Raw genomic sequence first — 11,861 nt, 5'->3', positions numbered from 1 at the left:
CTGTTATTTTTTTTAAATTTCTTAATATTGTAGCTAATCTTTTTTGGAAAAACAAGATCAATTAAGTAACATTATAACTTCTACAAATTTAAGACCCTAATGGTTTTCATCTTCAATCAAAATTATCAAGAGTTATTTTATGTAGTGATCATTGGCCTCAGCTGGAAAACTTCATTACAATTTCCATATTTCTTCTTTATTTTCCTTTCTTCTAGGAGAAATTATTCTTGTCAGTTACACTGTGCAAGGATTATTCCTTTTCAGTAGTCTTTTGGGAAAGTTAACTGTTTTCCTAGAGATAATCTCTGATAACTGTGTGTGGGGGTGGGAATGAAAGTTGTCATTTGAAGAATAACACTAAGCCATTGCTTTATACTTCAATGCCTGGTGCACAAAAACTTCAGTTTGAAAAGCTGCAGAACGTTGAAGAGCACTTTTATGTCAGTTTTGCTAAACTGGTGGAATAGCTCTAAATTCAGGGTCATATGGTTTATAAATATTGATTTGTAGTCGGGTAATATGGGTGCTATTGTAGAAAGATGTATATAAAAAAATCAATTACACTTGAAATGTATTTCAAGGATATTCTGGCACTAAATCTGCTTGTAATTGTACACATCTAGGCTTTTCCTTTCACGTAGCGCTGATGTTAACATTAAGAATAAGGAAGGTGAGACTCCACTTGAATGTTCAAGCCTGAATTCGCAAGTCTGGGTTGCACTACAGGTGAACAAAAAACTGAAGCAAGCATCGGCTAATAAGATTACCCAGGCTGAGAGGCTAGTTAGTAGGTATGATACAGAAAATTTCCTTCTATTTCACCTTTAATTTTTGTAAAATAATTGAACTTTAATATATTGGACATTCCTGTTTGAAAGACCACCATCTGTGCATCCATCTTATTGGCTCCTTTGAAATTGTCTTGAGCAATGCCACCAATACTATAGCAATCAAACTGATCTTAATTCTTAATTTGCAATTTTGGACAAAGCCTACAAAATACATTAAATATGAAAAATCACAATTGGCCAAAACGAAAAACAAATCTTGTTGTTTATTTATGGTATTGCAATTTCTATTGTATGTACTTGCATTGAATGTTTTATTTAAGTAGTAAGGATACTATGAGAACAGCAATTGCAAGTTAGTTCCAATTTTTCAGAGAAATTGCATTTTATTAGATGTTGCATGTATGTTCACTATGTATGACTGTAATATTAACATGTGCATTTATAAAATTGGTCTCATTTCGCAGCTGTGAAAGTGCCCTTTTGGGTTCCTGTTTTGTTTCGTGGAAGAGGTCATGTCTTACAAACTTGAGTTTTTTGAGGATGTGACAAAGGTGATTGATGAGGGTAGGGTAGTAGATGTTATCTACGTGGACTTTAGTAAAGCTTTCAACAAGGTGCCTCATGGTAAGTTGGATTTAAAGGTGGCTTGGCTATAGAATAGTGTTGGAGGGTGTTATTCTGACTGGAAGTGTGTGACCAATGGTTTTCTGCAGGACAAGGTCAGTGCTGGGACTTTTATTGTTTGATACATGAATATAAATGATTTGGATGAAAATACAAATGGTGGAATCTTGTGTTGCGCTGGATGAAAACGTAGGTGGGCTGATTCGTAAGTGTTCAGATACCACAAAAAAATTGGCAGAGTTGTGGATAGTGAGGAAGATCGTTAAAAGGATTCTGCAAGATATAGACCAGTTGGAAATATGGGCTAAGAAATGGCAGATGGAGTTTAATCCAGACAAGCATGAGGTGTTGCACTTTGAGAAGTCAAATTTAAGAAGAAAGTTTTCAATAAATGGCAGGACCCTCAGGAGCAGTGATGTACAGAGGGATCTTGGGGTGCAAGTTCATAGCTGGAAGTGGAGTTCATAGCTGAAAGTGGCAACACAGGTAGATAGGGTGGTAAAGAAGGCATACAGCATATTTTTCTTCTTAGTTCGTGGTCTTGAGTATAAGAGTTGAGAGGTCATGTTGCAGCTGTATAAAACTTTGGTTAGGCCGCATCTGGAGTACTTAGTGCAGTTCTGCTTGCATTACAGGAAGGATGTGGAGGCTTTGGACGGGGTGCAGAAGAGGTTCACAAGGATGCTGCCTGGATTAGAGAGTATTGACTCTGAGAAGTTGAACAAACTTGGATTGTTTCCTCTGGAGCGTTGGCAGCTGAGGGGTGACCCGATCAAAGTATATAAAATTATGAGAGGAATAGACAGGGTAGTCCAGGGTGAAAATGTCAAACACTAGAGGGCATAGGTGATGTACATGGCAAGTTTATTTACACAGGGAACGGTAGGTGCCTGGAACGTGCTGCCAGGGGAGGTAGTGGAAGTGTATACGATAGCAACATTGAAGAGGCATTTAGACCATCACATGAGCAGGCAGGGAATGGAAGGATGTGGACCATGAGCAGGCAGATGTGCAGTTTAAGTTAGCATCATGGTTGGCACTGAACAAAAGAGCTAAACAAAACCATTTTAACAGTTGAAATGGTAAAGTTTAGGATTTAATTGTCAATGAATGGGTAGACAAGAATTATAAAAGTTGTTTCGCTGCTGCCTTCGCTTTGTAGCTATTTTCTTTCCTTGCTGAGAAACCAATCTGAAAGCCAGTACTTGTACGTTCTGTAGCTTGTGGCGGAATCATACAAAACAAATTTCCCAGGTTTAATCCTCAAACTGCTGCTGCTGTTTTTTGTATTTCAGTCTCGGGTAGGTTTGCATATTTGGATTGACAACCACTGCCTGCTCCTCTGCACTGTTCAACAATGAACTTCACTTGAATAGAGAGCAGGTGGAAAAATGTTACTAAGCTTTCATTTTAAACTGATGCAGAGCGTGAGCCCTCTGTACCTTGTTTTCCCAGACAGTAGTTTTACCTTTCTGCATTGTTCACGAATTGTGTCTTAGTTTGAGTTCTTTTTGTAAAATCAATTGCATTTTGATCCTCAAAAACAGAGATATTGGTAGAGGATATGAACATGTACCGATCCCATGCGTCAATGGAGTGGATGATGAACCATGTCCAAATGACTATAAATATGTCTCCCAAAATTGTGTAACTTCTCCAATGAACATTGACAGGAACATCACACATCTGCAGGTATGTCCAAAGGAAGATGAATTTCTGCAACGTTGATTTTAAAATATAAGATCCCTGAGACATGCTAAACAACTGTGGGGTTACGTAGCCTTATTAAAATGTACTGGAATTTTAGCCACTAATTTGACTTCATTTACCACCAAAACTAAATTCAATAGAAATCTGGGTTAGCTACAGAATATAAAAACCCATCTGAGTTTGATTTCTCTACTGGGAAATTTCCCGGACTGGTTTACATGTGACCTCTATCACAGTGTGTGGTTGACTCAATGTCCTGAGATCCCAAAAGATGGACAGTAGAATTTGTCCTGTCATTATTGCACACATCTAATATTTAGGAAAGACAAAGTAATAAAATAGAGAACATTAAAAGGCATAAATCAATCTTGGCTTCTTGTAGCAAAAAACGTGCTGTTGGAGGAACTTGCAGGCCAAGCAGCAGCTGTGGGGGCAAAAGGATAGTCAACATTTCTTTCTTTTTCAATCTTTTTATTAGTTTTCAAATTAATACAGATTAATATATCAATGTTTATACATGTAATACAAAGAGATCAGGAGAACAATCATGACATGGATAATCATAAAGAACAATAGAGTATAAAAGAAATCTGTAGATCCAATGATCTGTTAGTGAATGAATATAAAAGAAAAAGATTTATTATAAAATATAAAAAAAGAAAAAAAAACAAAACAATAAGAAAAATTATCAACAATATATCAAACCAAACTTAGCTAAAGAAAAAAAAATTCAAAAAAAACAAAAAACAAAACTGGACTAAAATTTCTCAATAGAAACAGAGCAATATTATGTCATCAACTCCATTCCTCTAAATTGAAAGGTTATTATAAGGGGATCTATATCATGTGAAAATATTGAATAAATGGACTCCAGAGTTCCTCAAATTTAAGCGAAGAATCAACAGTACCACTCCTAATTTTTTCCAAGTTTAAACATGATATAGTTTGAGATAACCATTGAAAAGTAGTAGGGGGTATTGGATCCTTCCATTTAAGCAAAATGGATCGTTTGGCCATTAATGTAACAAAGGCAATCATACGCTTAGCAGCGGCAGATAGATGGCCAGATTTAATTAATTTTCAATACATTTGAAATAATGTTAAAAATATCTTTCCAATATTTTTCCAAAAGAGGACAGGACCAAAACATATGTGTCAAAGAAGCCACATTCGATTTACATCTGTCACATATAGGATTTATATGTTGATAAAAACGAGCTAGCTTATCTTTTGACATGTGGGTCCTGTGAACTACCTTAAACTGTATCAAAGAATGCCTGGCACACATTGAAGGTGTATTAACTAAATGAAGAATTTTCTTCCAAGTCTCTGTAGGTATAGATGTCTGGAGTTCACTTTCCCATTCGTTCTTAATTTTGTCCGGTGGTTCTGAATGAATTTTCATAATTAAATCATAAATTATTACTATCAAGCCCTTCTGACAAGGATTAAAACCAAAAATTTTTTCCGTAATTTTAGTTTTGTAAGGTGTGGGAAAAGAGGGTATAGTAGCTCTTAAAAAATTTCTAATTTGCAAATATCGAAAAAAGTGTGATCTAGGCAAATTGTATTTGTTAGACAATTGTTCAAAAGATGAAAAACAGTTATTAATGAATAGATCACGAAAACATACTATTCCCTTCCTTTTCCGTATGGAAAAAGCTGAGTCAACTCTGGATGGATGAAAGAAAAAATTAGATTGAATGGGACTTGATAGATTAAATTTATTCAATCCAAAAATTTTACGAAATTGAAACCATATTCGTATTGTATGTTTAACAATTGGGTTAATCATATGTTTACTTAATTTGGTAAGTGCAAAAGGGAGTGGAGCTCCTAAAATAGAAACTAATGAAAATTCAAGTACTGATTGGGACTCAAGGTGTACCCATTTGGGGCATTGAATTACATTTGAATCTTGTGTCCAAAAAATTAAATATCTGATATTGATTGCCCAATAATATAATCTAAAGTTAGGCAGGGCCATACCACCATCCTTTTTTAGTTTTTGTAAATATTTCTTTCTTAGCCTTGGGTTTTTATTCTGCCAAATATATGAAAGAATTTTAGAATCAATAGTGTCAAAAAAAGATTTTGGAACAAAAGTTGGAATCGCTTGAAATAAATAAAAACATTTTGGTAAAGTAGTCATCTTAACCGCATTAATTTGGCCTACCAATGATAGAGACAGTGGGGGCCATTTAGTAAATAATTGTTTAACGTGGTCAATTAAAGGCAGTAGATTAGCTTTAAATAAGTCCTTATGTCTCTTAGTAATTTTAACACCTAAATACATAAAATAGTCAGTTACCAATCTAAAAGGTAATTGGCTATAAATTGGAATTTGCATATTTAATAGAAAAAGTTCACTCTTATTAAAATTTAATCTATAGCCAGAAAAAACACTAAACTGATCTAATAGTGATAGTACTGTGGGGATAGATTCCTGTGGATTAGAAATATAAAGTAACAGGTCATCTGTGTAAAGAGATATCTTATGAATCTTCTGTCCGTGAGTAATACCACATATATTTGAAGAATCCCAAAATGCAATAGCCAAAGGTTCTAAAGCAATATTAAATAATAAAGGGCTTAACGGGCAGCCTTGTCTAGTACCTCGAAAAAGCCTAAACAAAGGAGATCTTTGATTATTAGTAAGTATTGAAGCCATAGGTGCATAATAAACCATTTTAATCACAGATATAAATTTAGGACTAAAATTGAATTTTTGAAGTGTACTAAATAGATATTCCCATTCGACTCTGTCAAATGCCTTCTCAGCATCTTGTGAAACAACACATTCTGGAATTTGGGATGAAGGGATATATATAATATTCATTAATCTCCTAATGTTAAATATAGATAACGATTCTGAATAAATCCTGTCTGGTCTTCAGAGATAATTTGTGGAAGAACCTTTTCCAATCTAAAGGCCAATATTTTGGAAAATATTTTGGAATCTACATTTAATAAAGAAATAGGTCTATAAGATGCACAATCAGTGGGATCTTTATCCTTTTTAAGAATTAAAGTAATAGTTGCTTCATAGAAAGATTGTGGTAGTTTACCCACTGATAGGGCATCTTTAAAAATTTTGGCTAACCAGGGAACAAGATTAACAGAAAAGGATTTAAAAAATTCAGCTGTGTATCTGTCAGGGCTGGGTGCTTTACCAGAATTCATTGAAAATATTACTTTCTTTATTTCTTACTCCGAAATGGGAGCATCTAATATAGAGCGTTCATTTAAAGATAACTGGGGAATCTTCAAATCTCTTAAAAATTCATGTATTAAAGTAGGATCCTCAGGGGATTTGATTGGTATAAAGAAGAATAAAATTCTTGAAAGGATTTGTTAATTTGAACTTGATCTATCGTGTAGGGACCATCCGGTTTACGAATTTTATTAATCTGACGTTTAGATATGGTAGCTTTCAATTGGTTGGCCAATAATTTACCAGATTTGTCACCATGTATATAAAATTGACTTTTGTTTTTTAGTAGTAGATTTTCAGTTGAAGATGTTAATAATAAACTATGTTGTAGTTGCAGTTCTGTTCTCTTTTTAAAAAGCTCCAGATTAGGAGTAACAGAATATATTTTATCGATTTCTTTAGTCTTGTCAGCTAATGTACGTATTTCATTATTAGTTCGTTTTTTCAATCCAGCGGAATATGAAATAATTTGACCACGGATGTATGCTTTAAACGTATCCCATATTATCCCACTGGAGATTTCTTCAGTAAAATTAGTTAAAAAGAAAAATGAAATCTGTTCTTTAATAAATTGGACGAAATCTAAGTCTTGTAATAGCGAGGGGTTAAATCGCCATTGTCTGACATCAAAGGATACATCTGGTAATTTAATTGATAATCTCAATGATGCATGATCAGAAATGGCAATTGCATCGTATTTGCAGTCCGTAGTAAGTGGAGCTAATCTAGCATCAATTAAAAAAAATAATCAATCCTCGAGTAATTATGGTAGACATAAGAAAAGAATGAAAATTCTTTATCAACTGGGTGTAGAAATCTCCAAACATCTAAGATTCCGGATTCAACTAAAAAAGAATTAATAAAGACAGCGGATTTGTTTGGAAGTGTAGGATTTGACACAGATCTATTCATTGAAGGGTTTAGACATCAGTTTAAAATCTCCACCCATAATCACAGAGTATTCATTTAAATGAGGAAATAATGCAAACAAATATTTAAAAAAATTCAGGGTGATCTACATTGGGTGCATAAACATTAACCATAACAACTTTTTTATTATGAAGTAGACCAGTAATTAATAAAAATCTACCATTTGGGTCTGATATTGTCTCATGATGAACAAACGAAATTGAGGAGTCTATAAAAATAGAAACTCCTTTCACCTTTGCTTGTGAATTTGAATGGAACAGTTGACCCCTCCAAAATCTAAAAAAACGTTGATTATCTTTCTTCCTGATGTGAGTCTCCTGAATAAAAATGCTCTGAGCATTTAGGGATAGTCAACATTCCAAATTGAATCAGGACTGATGCAAGGTCTTGACCCAAAACATTGAGTATCCCTTTGTGCCTACAGATGCTGTTTGACCCACTGAGTTCCTCGAGCGATTTTTTGCTTCAGATTATATTGTGTCTCCTTAGCTTCTTGAAAACTGACAGGAACAAATTTCTGCCCAGTCATTGAGTTTTTACAGATTTTGTTACAGGAGTTCCTCAGGGCAATGTTGTAGGTCCAATGACCTGCTTCCATCATAAGGTTAGAAGTGAGAATATTTCCTCTTGATTGCACTCTGTCCAGTTTCATTTGCAACTTCTTGAATATGAAGCAGTCCCTGCATTTGTGCATCAAGAACTCAGAAAATTGAGCTTAAAAGTGAGAAGAAAGATCGGTAGGACGCCTTTTAGTGTTCTGCAAAGAGCGTTTCAAATAAGATAAAATCTGACCACCACTACTTAATGTTGAATAGCATTATCACTATTGAATCCCCCACAGTCAACATCCTGTATGTCTCCATTTAACTGGACCAATCAGATAAACACTGTGATCAGTAACTCCCATTCATGTTCCCCAATGCCTTTTCTTCCTCACTGCTGTTAACAATAGCAAAGCATCCACTTATATAGCAACTTGGGATGCACAGAGTGACTATTGATAAAACAAAGTTGATGTCAAGACATTTAAGGAGGTATTAAGGCAGAAAGTTTGCTCAAAGAGGTAAGTTTTATGGAGCTTCTTAAAATAAAGAGGTGGACAGGCAGAGCTGTTTTGGGGAGCATTTCCAGAGCTAAAATACCTTGGCATCTGAAAGCATGAGGTATGGAGGGGTTAAGTTCGGAGATGCGTGTGAGGATTGTATGAAGCTGAGAGGGTCATAAGCTGAAGGGTATTGTAGTATTAGGAAGGGGGCTGGGGCAAAACCCCAGAGAATTTTAAGCTTGAGGCATTGCTTAATTAGTTCCCATGTGGATCAAATCCAAAGTGATGAATGAACAGGATTTGGTATGAGTTAGAGCATCAGAGTTTTTGATGATGTCAAGTTTATGAAGTGCTTTTGATTCTAAATTTACGGCAGCTGCCTGGGAATACATAGGAATAGTTAAGTCCTGAGGTAACGCAGGCATAGAAAAGGGTTACAGCAGCAGATGGCCTGAGACAATGTGAGCATCGGGCAGTATTACAGAAGTGGAAATGTGGTCATGATGGCAGACAGCTGAATTCCAACTCTTAACTCAAGGTCAAACATGATATGCTGGTTGTGAAGAATCTTCGGTTTTGGACAGTTTCCAGGGAGTGAGGAAAGAGTCGGTGGTTAGGTAACTAAATTTATGAGGGAGACAGAAGACAGTGGCTTTGGACTTCCCTAACATTTCCACTCAGGCACTATTAGATCTTGCATAACAGTATGACAATTCAAAAATTGGTCTATTCTAAAAATTCTAAAGGGGTCAAGCAAGGCACCATCAAAATGTACATGCTAACTGGTGCCATGTTTTCAGATGAGATTTCCAAGGGCCAGCATGCAGAGCTAGTCCTAGGACAGCATGCTGTCCTAGGAAGGGGCAAAGGATTGATCATTGGGGAACACCAGAAGTAACGCTATGGATGCAGGAAAACAAAGGCCATGACTGAGGATTTCTACCAGTTGGGGACGAGGGCTGGGAGGAACAGTAGAAGTTTGGTCTGGCAGCTGGGGAGGATGGAATCTGACAGAAGCATTCTTTGTGGTCAAAGGCCATGAGCACGTCGCATTTGATGTTACATATGAGGGTGGAGGAGATGGGAGAGAGTGATTAAAGCAGGTGGATTACAGGAGGAAGAAACAACTGGGTGCTTTTATAGCCCTGAACAATCCTGGAAAAGTGAACAGTTTGGTATATGACAGTAGTGCCAGTGCTTTCTGTGATCTTGCTAAATCAGTTGCCATTATTGTTCAAGCCTGCCTCCCTTTGATTTAGGGGAGCAATGATGTTGGCTGCACCAGGAGTGGCAGCCAAGTGAGAGAGAGTAATGGTTTCTAAAGAGGACCAGGACACTAAAGGTGGAGGCAAAGTTTAGATTGTGGCAACTGGAGATCAAAGAATAGACTGTTCTGATTTTGAAATAGCACATCCCCTTTGCCATCTGGAAAAAGTGCAGATAAGAAGGAAAATTCTTGGCGGCAAAGGGTCTGTGTGTGGAGAGCAACACTAGGAAGTAAACAGAGACGGGCTCTGATGATTGAGGCAACAGTAAAAACGGCCACATGGTAAGGCAACGTCAGGTAAGTGACACAGTAAGGGTTGGTGAATTTACCTGGAGGGAGAGATTGAGGGAGAATAAACTCAGGACAGAGAGCAAGCCAGCTACAAGAGTCCGGATTGTGAGTGAATGTTTTCTTTCAAGAAGCTCAGCACTCTGCAGGACACAATAGCCCATTTGACTCTTTAGTGTTCAGCTTTCAGTGGTACATCATATCAGCAGTGTGTATCTATGAGATAAGCTGTAGCAGTGCACTAGGATTTCAACAGCATCTCTCAAACCAATGACCTCTACTCACTAGATGGACGTGGGCACTGGACATATGAGAATACTGTCACCTAAAAGTCTCTCACCATCCTGACTGGAAATGCATTGTTCCTGATTGACAGTCAAAAATCCTGAAACTTCTTACCTGACAGTATATTCTGCAGTACCTTTACTGCAGAGACTGCAGCCATTCAACAGTGTAGTTCCTCTGAAGGAATACCAAGAAGGAATACAGCTTGTTCAGTAAGCAACCAACACGACAGCATATTATGGCCCTGTTTATCACTGTTAATTATTTGTTAATGGGAAAAAATAGCAGAAATAAACTTAATTGTCAGCAGTTGATTTAATGCATCTTTTCAGTGGAGCTCTTTAGCTCTGATGATGTCCTTGAGTAGCTTAAAATAATTAATGGGAAGAAAAAGTGTCTTTAATGGCCCGAGCTAGAGTTTCATGTCAGAATTTCACGTAAGAATTAATACTGTCACAAACTTCCTGAAGGTGCTGCCAGATACGCAAATGTTAGGGTGACTTTTTATAAATCACATTGACTAGAGCACTATTGAAAGTCATTATTATATCTGTCTTAATAGCCACTTAATGTGATTGGCCTTTGCAACATACTGAATTTTCTAAAGCTTATCTGATTAGTGATTTTCCTTCAATGATTTCAAGGGTGTACAAGTGTTACGTCAGAACAAGAATAAAAGTAATTTTATTTTCTATTCATTATTTTAGGGTAGAACTGGAGAATTACATACAACTGTCTCCTTTAATTGCCAAAGATAATTGGGTTAAAACTAAATCTTTAAGTAATAGTTCATGCAACATAAGTAACAATGAATTTGTCATTTCATCTGCATTTGTGCATTTTGTCTGTGGTAATGAGGTTTTGTGCTGGATTTTTCTTCTTTGTTATCTCAATGACAGGCTAAATAAGCTCAGTTCCCATGCATTTGAAAAAGGTTCATTGGCTATCGTCTGACTTAGTTGTTTATCACTTTTTAATTCAAAAATGGTACCTTCTTGGACCAATTTGTTGTTAAAATCATCACAAAGTTGAATTTGCCATTTCTTCAAAGGAATATTATAATACTCCAAGTCTGAAATGAAAAATGAGTCTTTAGTTTTCCAGTCCACTGTTTGAACACAGTACTTAGCTTTAATGCAGCCCCTGATGTCCGTAGAAACCGCTCCATGGCAGAGGTGAATAATCTTTTTCATACCTCTCACATTACTTATTATTTGTTGTGGGAAAATTGTACCTCTTTTCTTGCATCATGTAAAGCTTGCAGTGGATTTGAAGATTTTTCAAGACAAAATTGTATTCTGTTATTTTCTTTTGGAAGCTATTTTCACGCAGGCAGGATAGGTCAGTTCATGGTGAAATATAATATTCAGTGGCAAATATTGAGGTCTAACATACTTGAATTCTTATGCAAAACCTTTGGATAGCATACACGCCAGTAATTGATACTCAAAATATTTTCAGAAGTGAGTCATAACAGTTACAGGAAAGTGAGTGGCACCTTATGGCAGAGGTCACCCAAAGAAAAGATCCTTGGACAATGTAATGCTTTTGGAAATATAATCCAAAAGAATTAAGTCTGATATAAATGAGTTTAGCTGTTTTTAAAATGTATGGCCATTTGAAGCTATTGCGACAGATTTCCATCAGTTTTTTTTTACTATTGTGTTTACTTGAGTTGTGCTTAAGTAAATGTGTGTGCTGCTCACC

At 36.1% G+C, this 11,861-nt stretch overlaps 1 protein-coding gene across 7 annotated transcripts in view; it reads left to right on the top strand.

Annotated features, from left to right (window-relative positions):
* LOC127582227 (histone-lysine N-methyltransferase EHMT1-like) overlaps positions 1-11,861 on the top strand; it is a 193,079-nt gene that overhangs the window by 135,517 nt on the left and 45,701 nt on the right. For all 7 annotated transcript variants that reach the window (XM_052037349.1, XM_052037351.1, XM_052037353.1 and 4 more), the window contains 2 exons: positions 624-791; positions 2,963-3,107. In XM_052037349.1, coding sequence (XP_051893309.1) covers positions 624-791; positions 2,963-3,107 — 313 coding nt within the window. The remainder of the gene's footprint in view (positions 1-623; positions 792-2,962; positions 3,108-11,861) is intronic.

The sequence above is a fragment of the Pristis pectinata genome, chromosome 23 (assembly GCF_009764475.1).
Source record: "Pristis pectinata isolate sPriPec2 chromosome 23, sPriPec2.1.pri, whole genome shotgun sequence".
Taxonomy (NCBI): domain Eukaryota; kingdom Metazoa; phylum Chordata; class Chondrichthyes; order Rhinopristiformes; family Pristidae; genus Pristis; species Pristis pectinata.
Note: the sequence above shows the minus strand (reverse complement) of the source record. Positions and strands in the feature narration are given on the sequence as shown.